General features: G+C 38.3%; 1 protein-coding gene across 1 annotated transcript in view; it reads left to right on the plus strand.

The window, feature by feature from the left end:
* The first annotated feature begins 1,048 nt into the window (after window positions 1-1,048).
* Window positions 1,049-17,928, plus strand: part of CLNK (cytokine dependent hematopoietic cell linker) — a 50,081-nt gene continuing 33,201 nt past the window's right edge. Inside the window, exons 1-3 of the mRNA XM_048942147.1 lie at window positions 1,049-1,141; window positions 16,461-16,532; window positions 17,490-17,539. Of these exons, the coding sequence (XP_048798104.1) occupies window positions 16,477-16,532; window positions 17,490-17,539 (106 nt within the window). The 5' untranslated portion in view covers window positions 1,049-1,141; window positions 16,461-16,476. The remainder of the gene's footprint in view (window positions 1,142-16,460; window positions 16,533-17,489; window positions 17,540-17,928) is intronic.

Below are 17,928 nucleotides of genomic sequence, written 5' to 3' on the forward strand. Positions count from 1 at the left end.
ATACAGTACTGTAAATTGTATGGCTTCAAATGCTTTCATAAAAGTCTCAAATAAAGCATAGCACAATTTCCACATACAGCCAAATCTCTACTGTTTTCATGCCATATGCTAAACGAATTGAGAGTTGGAATAACCCACTCTATTTTAAACTGATTTCTTGGACAATGAGCAGATTTTCAGATAAATTTTTTGGCTGATAACTACAAACCTGCAGCAAAGCTGTACTTGGGGGGGGGGGGGGGGGAATATCAGCCTACAGCAGGAATACTCATTTTGGAAGTAACATTACCAAGACTTACTGAGGCAATACTACTGTGAGTGTCCCATGCATGCTAACTGCTTGATCCTCTCAAATGTTATCACACTGTCATGCTGGACATCACTGCTTATGTTATAGTATGTGTGGACATTTTCATGATCTATAGCTTTCTCTCACATCAGTATTAAGACTTTTTCTATGTTTTTTTCCAGTATGTCAATTTTAACAGAAATATATATATCCTTTCTTAAATACACTTCTAGACATATCTTTTAAAATAGCAGACATAGGTCTTATGCTTAAAATGTAAGGAAAAACATTCTTTGCATTCTACACAACTGTTGTCTATATAAAGGTATGAAAATCCACCGAAATCCCAAGAAGCCAGTGTAATAAGCACATTGTTCCCAAAATATTTTTTCTCTTGAGAATTATATAATAAAATAGTTACACATTTTGAAAATAAATTATCAGCTCTTTGAACAGCTTGAGAAATGAGGAAAAAAGGGAGGAATCATCATTTTTTCCCCATTAAAATTGAGCAGCTGTCTATCAAAAGAAACTTATTTTCTCCTTGCTAAGATTTGAAACAGCAGTGAAACTAAACAGAATTATCAAATGCAGGTTAAAGTAGATGAGTAAGAGAATGCGCTGTCTTCTCTCACTTTGAGGTAGATGTGCAGATAACTGGTGCTCATAGTGCTGATTGGTGCCTTTGTGTGCTAGCCATCCACAGGAAACTCCAAACAGCAGCATTTTATCAACTTGAGACCATCACTGACCTCCAGATAGCTTTGTGAAGCATCGAGCAATGGCAAAAAATTTCTTTACAGCAGCAACCATCTCAGCATTTTGCTAGCTCGAGCCCAAAGGAAAGCAGCTGTGAGTTGCCATTGTTTCTTCCTATGCTCTTCTGATTTGAAAATATTTCTTTTAAGAAATGGATTTTAAGAAAGGGATTAGCCCATTTATCAGTGTATTTTTCTTCTAGCAGGGTAATTTCTACTATGATGTAAAACATTTGGTTTCATGATTTGTAGCCCCTTCAACCCACCTCACTGGGCTGCCTCTTGGCTCATGCTTGCATGAAAACCAAATGCGCTCTTAAATCAGAAAAGCCTCTACCAAACAATTTGGCCCTTTTTTGACTAATTTCTCTGTATGTGACTTTTGCAATGCTAAATTCTGTTTAGAAGTACAATATTAAAACGGTAGTATTACTTTCCACTTAATAAATAGGTATTAATAGCTTTCTAATTGTCTCTATAGAGAACATTGGTGGCTCCTATTAGAGATATTTTGTTACTACAAAGCATCTGGTTGCATTTCTGGCAAGGGATAGAATCAAACTAATCTGCTACTAAAATAAATTGAACAACGTGCTAATTATCGCCAGAAAAAGATTAGTGAAATCAGATTGTATTCATTTAAATCAGATAAGTTCTTCCTGCTACATGTAACTGTTTTCTGTTGTTGTGAAGACAGATGCTGAAAATAATCTTGGCAATGCCATCTGACAATACTTTCACACATGCTTGTAATACAACTCTTTCAGGTCCCACCACCACACTCCACTGTTTTTGCTACAGGAGGCCAGGTACTGCAAAGTTCAGAAAGAAATAGCACAGAATACTGGCAACATGAAAATTAATCTACCAACATTTCCTATACCTTACTTGTAGCTTTATAATTGATTTTCTGAATCACACATGCAGTGAAATTCATCCATTTCAGTTAAAAGTAATCACAATTTTATTATGAGAATACAGGTGGCTGAGGGAGAGAGAATAAGCAGTATAAGTTTTATGCAATAGTATCACAGTCACTGAATGAGGACCTGGCTCCTGGTAGACATTTTTAGCTGTAAGAACTGATACAAAATTTGGTTAAGTTCATTAATTTTTTACACAACTGAATAGCAAATTCTTCAGTTCTTCCTCCTGTGGTACCTGATCAAGAATCAGGCTGTGCTGTAAACTAGATCTTCAAATCTGTTTTTTTGTTTTGTTTTTTGGTTTTCTTTTTTTGTTTTTTTCAGGGGCAAATTATTTACATGGTAACAAATGCTTGATTGGAAAAGAAGTAATCAATTTTTTGCATTAATACCACGTATAGTTCATTTGTTTTGGAGATGGCTCTGTTTTGATTGCTTTACTTTAGATGCCCTGCATAAAAACTTCATAAAAAAACAACATAAAAATGTAATACAAAATCCTGAAAGAGATGCATATGTGTTTCCTTCCTAACTGAAGAAAAATGAATCCATGTATTTCCTCTAATATGGAAATCAATGGAAAGTAAATACGTTAACGCCTTTAAGTCCATGAGCTTAAGCTGTTAAAGTCAGCATACTCCTTCATCCTCAAGCAGACATTCCCAAATCTCTTCAAACCACACTGCAGCATCATCTGGCCTAAGCAGTAAAGGCATAACTCGATGAAAAATAACAGGAATACTGAGAAGGAGAACAATGTTTAAAATGGCACTGACTTTGTACATAATAAAAGAACACTAAAAAGAACGAGCAACCCTTGCAGTTCACTTTTCCACATTCTCTTGTTCTGTGAGTGCAGCATTAAAATAGGGATTTCATCACTCCTGAAAGAGCAGGCTCATTCCTTTTTCTATTTTGTTTTCTCATAAAGCTGACCAGAAGGAAAGCAGCATATCGAAAACTATATGTGGCTACAACTACCCTCTTCAAGGTCTTACAGCAGCCATATAACACACCACTTTAAAAACATGTTTTTTAAATGAACAAGTTGCCCTCGAGGCTGAGGACTCTTGAAACCCCCCATGCTAGATAAAACACAGTGCTTTCGGTTTCAGCTTGGGCTCCTGCTGCGGCTCCTCCTTTGAAGTGCTCTCAGGTAGGGGCAGCTCAACAGAAAGCCCTGCTGGTTTGCACCAAGGAGTCTGAACCCAGAGAGCTCACTTTCTGCTTGTTCTAGAAAAAACTCCTGCTGAGCAGCGGGCAGAGATATTCAAAGAGAAGGGCGATGGATACATTAGAAACACTGCCATTGATTAAATGACATTTTGCATGGGAAAGAGGCTCAAATTTAAGCTAAGGTCTTTACATGTAGCAGACACTCAGCAATAAAATGAATTTAAACCTATGTTTTAAAGCTGGTGGCTTACCTTTGCTGTCAGAGTAGATTTTTAACTACACCTGAGACTGGAGATGTTGTGGTATCACCTGCCTTTGAAGCAGATGCAAAAATAGCTTTCTGCACTGAAAATCAAATCAAATCTTTAAGTCAAGTTCCAGCTAAGCTGCACGAAATTTAAAGCCTGTTTTAAGCTAGCAGGTTGGTTGGGTTTTTTTGTTTTTTTTTTTTTTTTTTTTTTTGTCTGCAGGGAGGAGCTCCAGCCCCAGCTGCGAGTACTTCAAAGGCATCAATGCCACAGCTGTAACTGTGGGTAGAAGATGCCAGCTTCAGCACACAGTAGGTTTTACTATACAAAGATTTCCAGCATCAGTTATAGAACTCTACAAATTTTAATGAATTAGAAGTCATCTATAACATTAATTTACCATTTTAAAACAAGCTTTAATGGAAAATACAGCCACACTTTAAAATATTATTTAGATGAAGTAGACGTTTTAGCATTTGTGAATTATTTACATTTGTCACAGGGTTTCCTTTTCAAAGAATCACAAATATGCCTCCTGTAGTTTTGTAAGGTGCTGGAAGTGAGATTTGCCTTTATTAGTGTGTCAAGTAGAATGGTTCCTGTGATCAGTCAAGGCTTTTGAAATATTCATCCATTATGCCAAGGAATTATTTCACAACCTAGCCAAATTCACTGTAGAAAGGCCAGTACTACTATGCAGAGGGATAAATTCATTGCACAAATTTTGCTCAGAAATAGCCCAAACACTTCATGCACACCATTTGGTTATCTGGAAGGAGAGCTAAGAGTAAGACGGGGGCTTTTGCTGCTCTGTAAAGCACAGTGAGAAGGAGCTCTCAACTAGAGACACACCTTGTTTAAGGGGAAAAAAAAATAGAGGAATAAAGCAATCCTCATGATGTATTTCCTAAATGCTGTTTCCTAGATCAATCCACATATCTCCCCTATCAAGTCCCTGATCCATGGGTATGTAGGTCTACCATTCTCCTCTGCCTTATGAATTTGCAATCTAAGGAGAAGACCTTGGTCCAGACCTGACCAAGTGAAACAAAAGGAAAACTCCTGCTGATCCATTGCCTGTAAGGGGTATGGAGCCAAGAGTGGACAGGCTTTTGAGGGGGATGTAATAATTCCGTTTTTTAGTCATTGGTTTTATTTCTTCTGAAATGAAGCTGTACTAACAAGAGCTTAGTATTTTCATTAAAAAGAAAAAGGGCAAGTCAATAATTTATAGTCTTCCTTGCAAAAAGGGCTCAAACTTCTCCAGATTTTCTTGGTGTGGTGAATTTATTTTACATTGCCTCAATTATTTCATCAAGAAAACAGACTATTCTATTTGGCTACACATTTTCTTCAGAAAACATGGGGGGAGGGAAGGGCAACAAATAGAGAATAAAGTGATATCAGGATGAAAAACTAAAAGAAACTGGAGACAGCTCCATGTTCCTTAATAGCCCTTTCTACATACTCATTACATCTCCCATTTCCTCCCCCAGGCAGAAGGCAGTACTCTATTTCACTAGCCCTCTATGAGAAGCAATATAACGTTTGTTATCTGGTCAGTCTGGAATTACTGTCAATTAAGCTGCTCTGTGAAAGACACATTAAAGTGTATCTCTTACTCCATAACAGAACTTACATTTTGTCTACAGCTGTGAAGTGTTGTGGTGGTTTTTCCTTTATTTGTTTTTTTTTGCAAAAAAAGGGCAGCACAATATCTTTGGAGGGATTATGTCTTATCCATTTCTTACTGGAACTTGAAGATAAGAAACTACAGAACAAATAGAATGCTGTAATTAACTGGAGTGGCTCTGCTGATTTTATTAACCGTGAGCATGTAACTCAAGTGGCTTCTGAATTGCCACAAAGCCCCAAGACTGAAATACAGCTCTGTATTCACTTCATAGCCATCTGTTATTTTTAAATGTTGGATTTTTCCTTTAATATTGAAAGTTTTAAAGTGAGGTACTGCTATGAGACATTGTAGAATGCTTTTCTAGATGGTATATGAATAGGGAAGTAGGCAAAAGTAATAACTCTTTGATACTAAATGTTACTTCTATTTAACTGTGTCACAGTAGAGGCATGCTTGTAATGCTGATTACCCATCTTTTTCCCCAATGCAATATTCATTTCCACTCTAATTCTTCCTTCTGAGCAGCTAATATACATCTAACATAAGTAGAGTGGAAAGCAGAGTTCAAAGACATTACATTTCTCCCCACTCTGCAATACAGAGCCCAGCTTGAAGAAGTTATTGTAGTTACATTAAGGTCAACATCCCAGCAACTGGTAGAGCAGATGATGCTCCTGTGGTTTCGATCTGAACACACTAACGATTTCTTTCCTATCTGCTTTCCCTCAAATACTAACTACTTCAAAAGTTTGTACGCATAAAATTCAGCTTTCCAATTCATATAACAGTACTTAAAGAAAGGTTTTGATTTTTAAGGTGCTTTATATCAACTCTAGCCCCTAAGAAAGTTTTTGTAGGAATAAGAGGCAGCTCATAGAGTTGCCTTTAACCAGTCTTAGATCACCCAAAAAAGGCAGTAATTACAATTCAGTAACAAAGAAAAAAATATCTTACCCTTTCAGAGAATCAGAGCTCACAGGAAACTTCCAAAGGAGACAATCTCCAATAAGAGATGCTTCCCTTTCAGTTGCCATCTCTTAGATGAGGCTAAGGACAGGTGGAACCTGGATCTACCCTTTCCCATCAAATAGGTGAATTGCTTGCACTTGTGCTCCCATGTCCCCTCACCAGGTGCTCAATCACTGGTTCAGACTGTGACCTAATGGTTCCATACAGCATGACTGGAACTGTAGCTGCAAGAGTAAAGCTTTAGCAGGTGTCAGCCCTTATGCTCTTAGAATAGAATTGGATATTCTTGATTTTTGCAACTTCCCTTATTATATGTAACTTTGCTCTGGTTCTATTTCTAGGAATGGAAGGCACATCAAGACAAATGATTAAAAATATGAAATTGGTCACAACAGGGAACTAATCATTCAAAGGAATCAAAGAAATGAACTGTGCTAGGTGGTCCCCAACATTTTCCTTTCTATTACTACGATCAAAAAACCTCAAGTATCCAGCCAAGTACCCACAAGTCTCTGTCAAACTGTAGTTACACAGAAAGAACTGGGGGCTGAGATGAAAGCAGTCAGTAGAAGAGTGAAGTCAGTTGATAATGGGCGTGGTGCTGATACAGAATAGTGGAGTATTTTTTTAATTTAGAACATAATCAGATACAGAGTACTGGAGATTGAGACCAAAGAAACTAGAGCTTATTACTGAACAGCGAGGCATTTGGAGTTAAATGACAGGCATGCACTATTAGGTAGTATAATGTTCTTAGACTATAAAAACTGGAAAGGACATTGTGCAGCTGAATGCTGGTGAGACTTGTGGGGCCAGGACCATAGTCCTTACCAGGAAATACTTGTTATTGGAACTGAGTATGCTGGGTGGACTTCATCAGAGTTAGGATAAGGGATGCCCCAAGGGACAGAAGCTGAAGAGCATGACAGGTCTGTCCATCCTGGTCCATCCACTAGCTAGATGATCAGAGCACACCTAGGGATAGCATCTAAGCTCCAATGATCCAGATGGTGAAGCAAGTTGGTGGCAGGAAGGCAGGACTAGCATCAAGCCAGGAAGTCATTTGCTGGCCAGGGTTACAATCATATCTGGTGAAGTAAATCACATACAACCCCACAATTACTGAGCAGCTCCAACATGATGAGGTAGGTTCAAGGTCAGGCTAGGAAGACCTTCTATAGGTTTTGGCTTGGATCAACAGTCTGTAGCCAGACGTGGATGTCACTGAGCTGGAAGCTCACACTTCAGTGGCATTATTTGCTGGGTAGTGTCTGACAGCTCTGAGCTGAGCTGAACAGGGGGTCTTTACTCATTGGCAGGGATGTGGGGAAGCACCAGGTGAGACTTGTCAAGGCCATTAAGGTCTATTAGTGCACTCAGGTGATGATGAGCAGTTTGCAAGTGTCCCTGAGCTGCCTTTAAGGTTTAGAACTAGAATTTGAGATCTAGATTGAAGTGCTAAATTTAAGTTGGATCCTGTAAACCCTACAGAATCCGGATATATGCTAACAGCAGTGGTATGGTTAGACCTGTGGAAATTTTTTCACAGTCTTCTTTGGTCCTAGGTCATTCATTAGAATATGAATGAAATTGATGATCAAGTAGTGTAATATTAATTATTCTGCCATAGATTGCAGATGTAGCAGAGGTGAAGTAAGTGTTTTTAGAAGGTTATGCCATTAAGTTAGCAGTATTGATTTTTACCAAGTAGCTTAACTGTTGTGCACTCCCCAGGCACTAAGATACTCTATCTCTGCTCCTCTAAGCAATATCTGACAGCAACTAAAGTTCCTACGTGCAAGAAATAAGTACAGAAATGAAAATAAACCGTTGACCCTAGTAGGAAATTAACTAGCCCAGTGTGGATCTGAAGCCCACATCTGTTCTGATTCCAAAGCCACTTCACAGCACAAAGGATGTACAACTTTTAAAGGACAGTCTAAATTTTATCACCTTCAAGTCTTCATGCATTACAGAAAAACTGGACCCAGAAACTTCGTTGCACAGTTACTGACAGAATAGTATGTCTATTTGTTGTTCCTGGACTCTGTTTCTGCTTCTGTTGAGCCCTCTTCAAAAGAACTCAGATAAGGACTATATATTAGGCTGTAATTAAAAGTGATGATTTTAGAAATCTTTTCAAAAAGGGATGTTGTCCAGCCTCTCTGTTTACATCTTTGTCTGATGCCATAATCAGGCATTAACTAGAAAGGCTTCAGAAACAGTGTAGTCTATTTCACTCCAGTCCCTCTCCATTACAAGCATTTTGTGTAGACATCTCACCATTTCAGGTCTATAGCTGTCTGGCAACGTGACCTGAAATCCCAGAAAACCACAAGGCTGAGCAAGTACCCAGATATAGGAGTAGGCTACAACTGCACCAGAGTGGTAAAATGCAAGAAGAGGGATAATCTAGGATTAATCAGGAAGAGAAACAGATAGGACTGGTGAAGAACGTGAGTTCTTGAACAGAAGAACTTGAACTCTGTCTTAAGTGGAGGGTTTTTTTTTTAATTTTCAGAGGCATTTGGCTACAGCTAGTAGAGAAGTCTTTTCAGAAATGACTGCCCACAGAGAGCCAACAGCATTAATTAAAAGACCTAATTTAAGGATCCCAATCTGAGTGACATGAACATTTAAATAGCCAATATAACTTGTTTAGCACAACCCTTTCTCTTGTTTTACTATTTGCTATCTTCCATGAATAACTTTGTGTTTAGGAGATGTTGATGGCTATCATATAAATATACATATTTGTTCGTCATTTGCTCATGATTCCAAAACTTGAGTAGTAAGCATATAAATGAAAGATACTTTAATAACATGTATGGATAGAATTATAGAATCACCAAGATTGGAAAAGACCTCCAGGATCATCCAGTCCAACCATCCACCTACCACCAATATTTCCCCACTAAACATTTCTTGATCACCTCCCTAGGCAGCACCTGACTACTCTTTTGGAAAATAAGTTTTTCCTACAATTCAACCTGAATCTCCCCTGATGCAACATGAAGCTATTCTCCCAGTACTATTGCTAGTTTCAAGTGGGCCACCTCGCCACAACCTCCTTTCATATAGTTGTAGAAAGCTATAAGGCCTCCCCTGAGCGTCCTCTTCTCCAGACTGAACAATCCCAGCTCACTCAGCTGCTTCTCATAATACCTGTGCTCCAGACCTCTCATCATCTTTGTTGCCCTTCTCTGAACATATCCCAGGGCCTCAATGTCTTTTCTGTAGTGAGGAGCCCAAAACCAAATGCAGTACTTGAGATGCAGCCTCACTAGAGCTGAGTACAGAGGGATGATCACCTTCCTGCTCCTGCTGGCAACACTTTCTTGCCTTCCTTTTAACTTAGAAGTATGACTACTATACTTACCTCAAATTCACCATGGAAACCAATCTTGTGAGAATACACAGAGCAGTCATTTTCATCCACTTCTAAATAGGGTTTCACAGGCAACTTGTAACTGCAGTGTAGTATTCTCTGGTTCACAGATACTAAGGACATGCATATAGGTTTACAGTGCAACCACAGTAAACTGAAGTCTTTTTCTTCAGATATATATTCCCTTTCTGCTTTGAGCAAGATAATTTTATTCTTCTGGATACTAAGAGCCATACTTGAGGTTAGACTCCACAGCCATGGTGGAAGGATCCATTTTTATATTCCTATGAAGGTTACTCCACCCTGGCTCAGACAGAGTGAAATTAAATCTGCTTACCTACCAGCTCTCTCCTGACAGCAGATGGGCATGGAGGGATGGCAATACAGCACGTTCTTTTAGTTCAATCTAGTTACTTGCCTGTCACGTGCAATACGTCTGCTCAGCTTATTTTATGATTTGCTGTTGTGGAGTGCCAGCACGACATCAGTATTTCAGTGTTAAGGAGGGAGTTTTAATTCCAACAGTTAACTCAGAGTCAAATGTCTCCAGAAGCAGCAGGTTTGCCTGGAGCTATGGGAAGAAAGCCAGACTCCCCTGTCTGCTAGAAAGGGGTATACGTAATGACAGTACCCTGAGCAGCTCTGGGTTGCAGTGCCTCCCCACATTCTGGCAAGTAGCCCCAGCCAACACTGCATGCTCTAAGATAAGATATAATCTGCTTGCTTCTTGCCTGTTCCCAGGATATTGCTCATCTGTGGAGGAGGAAGATGATGATAAAACATCATCTGCTGAGAATGGAATAACTCAGTGTTCTTTAACTGGAAAGCTAGACAGCTTTGGCATCCCTTCTCACACCAGGCAGTCCCCAAGCACTAGGGAGATAATTAAGTTAAATATTTTTCCTCAGACTTCCCCAGGTGAACAGGGATTTGCACTCATCATTGCAAGATGCAAGGGCAGAGATAAACAGAGCATCCTAATGCATGGACTTAGAAAGCCAGTACAAATTCTTCTAGGTAGCTACACAGAACACATCTGGAAAATATACTGTTTATAAGAAGCAGAAGTGAAAACAGGTTGAAATCTGTAGATAAACCTTCTGAAAGACATGTATTGCAAGCAGAGGGAATGCTTCAACTTTAGCATGTCCTCAGAGAGTGTCTATTACCAAGACCTTCATGAAAAAGTAAAACACACTTGTTTCCCATTTGGATGTTTGTTCTTCATTCCAGAAGAAACTCTCTACTGTTTAGATGCCACAAAGTTGAAGGGCTTGCAGAGAAGTTAAGAAACATGAACATGAAAATAGTTGCAGTGATGCAATCCTACACTTCTGTGAAGTTTTAGTATCATCCCAGGACCAAATTCAGATGAGGACTTGTAATCGAATTACTCTGATTTCTATCGTCAAAAAAATCACAGCATTTCAAAAGTATATTTTCATTATTATGTTCCCATAAACCATTTTACATGCATTAAGAACTTCCCTTATTCACACCCAAATTAGTATTTAACTGCTTGGACTAAAAAATATGAAAACCTTTGAGATACCCAGGTCCCCCACTCTCCTGACAACGTGTGCTCAGCCTGCTTCACAGAGGTTGAAGCTACATGCACCCAACAAAATACATGTATTTGTACTGAGATTACAGAACGGGTTGCTATCCTTAAACAAGTTCATATTGATGTATATATAAATATATACATACAAATATATATATTTATATATGTATGTATACAGAAGGTGCTGCCTTTTGCATTGTATTACTATTAGGAGACATACCAGAAGGGTAAGGCACAGAGGGCAAAATATTCATGCCACACCCCCTCGAGTAAGCTTTGCAATGTGGTTTATATTATATTGCAGCATTTGGCTTGAAGTGTTACAAAACACACTGTTGCTATTTGAATATGTTTTGCTTGATTTGATAGAACAGTTCTGAGGAGAAATCTGTGCCAAACACCAAACCTTTTCCAGGCATTTCTCTGCACAGTATGGTATCATACACAACAAAATATAAATCTCCACTTTGCCACTATAAAGGGCAGCTTCTGTTTGCAAATAGGGTTGAGTATAATCCTTCTTTTCCTTCCAAGATCACCACCACTTGACTTGAAAGATACCTTAGTGACTTGCCATTCCTTTCCTCAGCCACAATGGGTAATCATTTTTTTTCTCTTTTGAACTTCTTTCAACCACTGCAAAGTCACTGGGCTAGGATTCATTACAGCTCCAAACCAGATGAATATAAATCTGTAACACAAATACAAGTGTGTTCTGTGTATCTTGATTGGCACCCTGAATACCTATCCTATCCCATATTACAGAGATAGGAGCCATGACACCTTCACCAGGGATCTGTTTCCTGATAAAGGCAGCTTTAATATCTTCTAATATTTTATTAGTGAAGCCTCAATTAGCTGTCATTTTGCTGACTGTTAATGCAGTTTGGCACCAAGAAAATGTTTCAATTCAGGACTTCCAAATCCATATTTAACCAATAGGGTAATTAAATAATTTTCACTTTATCTGTGATTCTACATGGTTATTTGAACTGACACTATGAAGACTGCTTGGGGTGTTTCTATGTATGTCAGTTTAAAGGTTTTAAGGGAAACCTACTGCACTTTTTTTTTTTGAAGAAGATAATTCAGATGAATAATGCCAGCTGTAATTAAATAGTTTTTCAAATGATCAGACATATAATTATGCTAAGAGAATTTAACCTTTAATATTTACTATTATGCACCTAACACTCCCTTAGCTAAAGTCTCTTCCTACTTGACACGCTTGTAGAGCCAGAGCTGAAGCAGCTTCAACACATGAATCATACCAGCATCCGTTTATGCATTTTTTTCTGTTGTAACAGCACTGCATACAATGCTTTCATGGATGATCTTATTACTGATTCATAAAAGCTGACCTTTACAAATTAAAAGCAAAAGAACAGGTTTTTTTTTCTGGACGCTGTCTTGGGAAAGATTTCAGAAAAGCGGTTGGGCCTTTGCGTCAGACCTGGATGATGCTTATATTTATGTGCCTGTGTTAAAAATTGTCATCCTAAAAAACAAGTGATGCAAAGGCTTTCACTCACCGCCTCCCATGAGTAGACCAATGCCTAGCTGGTCTCCAAACAGCATCCATCTTCCAAAAAAACCCTCCCTCATTTTTTATTGCTGAATGCAATGTTACACGGCATGCAATATCCCCTTGGTCTGTTGGGATCAACTGTCCTGGCTGACCCCATCCAAGCTCCTTCTCACTCCCAGACTTCTCAGTGAGGAACAGACTGGGATGAAAATCAAGGCTTGATGCTGTGCAATCACTGCTCAGCAACAGCCAAAACAGTGATGTGTTATCAACACTGTTTCAGCCACAAATTCAAAATGCAGCCCCATATGGGCTGCTACGATGATTAACTCCATCCCAGCATGTATGGAGCTCTGCAAATTAGATCAAATACATAGAAGCATACACCCCCCATGTGCACATTACACTCACCAGTGGCATTAGTCTCCAAATGATCACTGCTGCCCCTAGGAGGGATGGTGCAGGGAAGCCCACTGTCCTCCTATACGTAGTTATGGAGTTCAGGAAAAGGAAACTTTAGACTCACATTCTTCAGGGATTCTTCTTGAGCTGTAACAGGGGACCAGGCAGGGTGTGTTTGTTGCCCAAGGTGGCAATGAATCCCAGTGTTGAAGCAACTTCAAAACTCCCTTCAATAGTGAGCTAGCCCAATCAAGCCAGACTCATGCTCTCTCTTACTAGCCTGTATCACTTCCAAAAGAGGCGGTGAGTCTGACAGTACTCTCTGCTGCTAGATTTAAACATTATTTCTGCCTTATTGACTTTAGTTTTGCTTAACTGGAGCCACAAAAAACAGTACCTAACCCTCCTCCCACTCCAAGCCATTCTTCTAGGTAATTATGCCTGTAGAGAAAGATGCTACAGAAAAATGAAATTATCAGTACCATGCACTTTTAAAGCGCCATTTAACAGAGTGACCTCATGATTGCAGTGTCCCCAAAATCTAACCACACTGCCACATGCAGCGCACACAGCACATTAAGACACATGCCAGAAAAAAAACCTATTTTTTTAATTTAAAGCATCCTTCATTTACCACCCTGGTAAGCACTTATTAGCAAAATAAGCCATGAATTGGGATAATCAGAATGATAAATACTAGGAATTTTGTTTTAGTTATGTAGACAATAATAATACTGACTACTTTATATAGTAGTAATGATACGAAGTTTGACAGGTACCTAGATTTTCAAACCGACCCCCTTCAGATGTCTGCAGTCAGCACAGGCTTGCAGACTCCATAGAATCATAGCATCATAGAAGGACTTGGGGTGAAAGGGACCTCTAAGACCATCCAGTTCCAAACCCTACTGTGGGCAGGGCTGCCACCCACTCTATCAGGCACTAGATCAGGCTGCACAGGGACCCATCCAATCGAGTCTTGAACTCCTCCAGGGATGGGGCATCCACAACCTCTTTGAGTAGCCTACACCCGTGCTTTACCACCCTCTCAGTGAAAAACTTCCCCCCAACTACTAACCTAAATCTCCTCTCCGTTAATTTAAAACCATTTCACTCCATATTTTATTCCTTTCCTTTAAGCCCAACTTTTTCTACCTTCAGTTTATTTTGTACTCCACTTGTAGGCGGTATCCACCTCTTTTCTCATTTTATGCATTCTTTGACTTTATGAGTGTGAATCATCCAGCACAATGAGGATCCATTTTATGAGAAGCGCTCTCAAACATTTCTGCCAAACCAAATAAATATGCAAATAGCTACAAAAATAAGTAACTACAAAAACAGATAACTACAATAATGTTTAACCAATAGGGAATTGCTTTTGAATACTTTGGGCCAAATGATGGCATTTACAATCTCTCGTGAAGAAGGGTTTAACACAGAAATATGGTAGAGTGCTTGGAACACATAATTTATGGAATAAAATATCAGGCAACACTGAGCTGCTTCATGTAGAGTACTGCAGGCAGAGGAGAGACCCTGAACATGATAGTTACTTTTGTTGTTATTTCACTACTAAAACAGAAGAGAGAATAAAGGCAGGAAGAAAATGACTTTTTTTTTCTTTTTTTTTTTTCTTTTTTTCGTTTTACCATTCATTTATTGATTTAGCCATTTTTCACTCCTGGCAGGTAAAATTTACCCTAGTAATAATCGCCTTAAATGCTCTGAAGTAAATAAACTTCCAGATGGCATAATACAGCTACGCATTTCATGACTTTGGGAAATTCTGAAATTTGGAAACACAAACATTTATACATCAATTCATCATGTATTAATCATAGTTTATTGCAACAGAATCCATTGAGAGGAATTCAATTTACATTAATGTAAATGTTACTTGGATTTCTTTACATGCTCCGTAACAGTTTGTCTGCCATTAAATTTAGTGAAACATCAAGTAATGGGAAGCCCAGCCTACATTTTCTCCTCAGTATATCTTCTTGCCATATACTGAACCATAAACTGAACCTTGAGCTAAATAGGATTTGCTGCTCTCTCTGTGCCACTAAACTGCACTGTTAGAGACAATTTAGGTTTGGCATCTGATCGGTCTGAAATGTTTAATAAGTGGAAAAAGTTCTAAAACATAGACTCTTAAGTTACATGAGGTGAAGCTTTCTTGTTGCCTTTTGCAGAAGGAGGGAGAAATGTCACGCCTGTGACAGTGTCAACAGTGGTGTTGACAAGAGAAAGAAGAAAATGCGATGCAGGCAAAATGTTTTGGCACTGTAGACATAGAAACTTTAAGATATTGCATAGAAATACCTTAAAGCAATAAGTGGTGGAGGACTTTTTGAAATCTTTTTAGGCAAGGTAGGTATTTTACTACATTCTGAACCCATAGTGAGCTGATAAATCCTGTAGTTTATGCTATTAGTTACTTTTAAAATGTCTGCAGTTCTGAAGGACTACAGATACAGCCATCAAAAGAGGTATTCAGCCTCAGTGCTGCATCCCACATACAGGCAAAGCCGTATGAAGCAGATCAAAATAGTTCCCCCACTGTAGGCTAGGCAGAACTTGCAGAAGGTCACTTTTCAGGTGCAATAGAAAATTAACCACACAGAAGAGTTCGGGAGGAATGCTGCACAAAAACTGTGTTCATTGTAATCATGATGCTTACATGCAGTAGAGGTTTGCATTTGCAATACGCACTTCATTAAAAGGAATGCGTAAGAATTTTGCAAATAATGAAATGGTTCTTTTAAAAGAAAAAAAAAAGATTATACATAAATTACAAAGAGGATATAGCTGATAGAAATCAGTTAACTGATTGTATTTCTGATGTTCTACAGAGATAACTCAGCAGCAAAATTTAACCATTTATACTTCTGGTGGCTAGGGATAAAGCTTCTAAAGGTCTTGCCTGGCAAACTAAGAAATACACAAAGTTCAGAATTCAATTGTAGCCAGTGCTCAAAATTATTTCTTATACTAAATAAAATCATGTCTTCTCTAGCATTTCTGTCTTTGCATTTGTGGCCATTAGTATTTTTACGCTGAGAATTACAAAATGTGCATGCATTCACATATTAAGAACTTCTATTTTAAGAATTTTTGAGCATATATATATGTAAGGAAAAATCTTTATTTGGCAATACTGTTTATAGAATCTATGAATTTAGATGAATTTGGGACTAAGCCCAAGAGTTCAAGAGAACATGACCATCTTGACAATCTATAGGTATTATTTGGCAAGATAATCTTCCTTTGCTGCTAACACTGATGTTTCCAGTAGTTAAGAGGTAAAAGTGGAAATCCTCTGTTTCAGATCAATATTATTTTAAATGAGTAAATTAGGTTTCAAAGTTAAACTCAAGAGCAACAGAAGCAGGGGGCCAAAAGAACAGGTCTTTGTTACTTTGATATCTACAAGAAAGAAAATCATGTTTGGGGTGTAGATGGGAATCATTTACATACATTTTTCCCAGAATTGATAATTTCATTTTAAATTCACATTTATTTTCCACTTACTACTGCTTGCTAACAGTAAGCTTTGTTCAATTGTGGCAGAACTAACAGGAAAACAATGATACAGCACCCAACAAATTCAAATGGGAGGAGGAAAACTTTGCCAAAAAATAGGTAAGCAAATTGCTGTTTAAGGTGCCAATAAGTAACTTCAATAGAATTTTTATTATTAATGTGGCCATGCTCTAAGCAGCAAACAGCAAAGACCAAATGAATCTACTGTGGTTTACAGACTGCTCACTAAACAGGAAACCACTCAGCTTCATTGTGTTCGAAAGCTGCTGCTAACAGAAATTTTGTTGTAATTAGAATAGTGGGGCACTTGAAGCTTAGTTGTTTCACAAACTTTGGGTAATTCCAAGGGCCTTCAGAAATTAGGTAAAACAAGTGTTAATACAATCCTAATGCAAACCCTGGCTGCATATTCACTGAGAAATAGTTGTTGTTTCTGAATATTGAGTTATAGTACTGCAATTATCTGTTTATGCTGCTGGTCAGGCTGACATGGGGCCAAGGACCAGTAATAAAAGAGGGTGATAGTGAGAGAACTATCATCCTTGACAACAGGGTTAAATGAAGACCTGTCAATGTGTTTCTTCTGAACTCAGCATATCCCACATATTCCTACTAGCTGAGTTCCATCCTAAAGCAAGATGGAATAATATCATGACAGGATTGGGGGAAATTGTGATACCCATGGGAGCTGGCAAAAGGGGAAAGGAGCCATGTGCAGTGGCACAGCCATATGCTAAAAGACATTTAGATCCTATTTCCCTAAGCAAAATCATCCCTCAAATTATGTTCTGAAGATGTAAAAGCATTAATAAGATTGTTGAAATATCCATGTCTAAAATTGATATTTGTAGTATCAGTAGAGTTCTACTTATCCAAATTTGAGGCTGTAAGAGATTGCCAAAAATGCCAAATTTCTGTATCTAACAAATTGTTTTTCAAGTTTAAATTATTGCACTTGCAGCTTGCACTTGTTCAGCTAAGTTACACTGTCTGAAAATTTTCATAGATCAATGGTAATTTCTAATATTTAAGTGGATCTTTTTTTTATGTCCTTAGTTCTTGTCCAAGTTTGTTTGCAGAAATGCATCTGGAAATACATCCAAAAGGTAAAATTCTTCTAGTATTGAAAAAAGAAGTACTACAGCATATCTTTTTGACATAATAATTACTCAGTCAGTAATAGCTCCTAATTAAGAAGGGCCAAAATAATTTAACATCATAAAACAAACAAACAAACAAAAAAACAGAACAAACAAATAACTCCCCCCTTCTCTCCCCCCTCACCCCTTCCCCCCCCCAAAAAAAAAAGCAAAAATAAGTTGCAAGAAGAGAAGGAAAAGAAAGCTAAGTTCTTGGATATCTGCTAATGAAGAAAGTAAGAAGACGTTTAGTTCGAGGCTACTCCAAAAAATGTTGGTTTCGTGATGTTATACATTGAAACAAGTTGAATATGAGTGGTCATCCTGCTGGAAACCTCACACTGGCTGATAACTTC

Source organism: Lagopus muta, chromosome 4 (genome assembly GCF_023343835.1).
Source record: "Lagopus muta isolate bLagMut1 chromosome 4, bLagMut1 primary, whole genome shotgun sequence".
NCBI lineage: Eukaryota > Metazoa > Chordata > Aves > Galliformes > Phasianidae > Lagopus > Lagopus muta.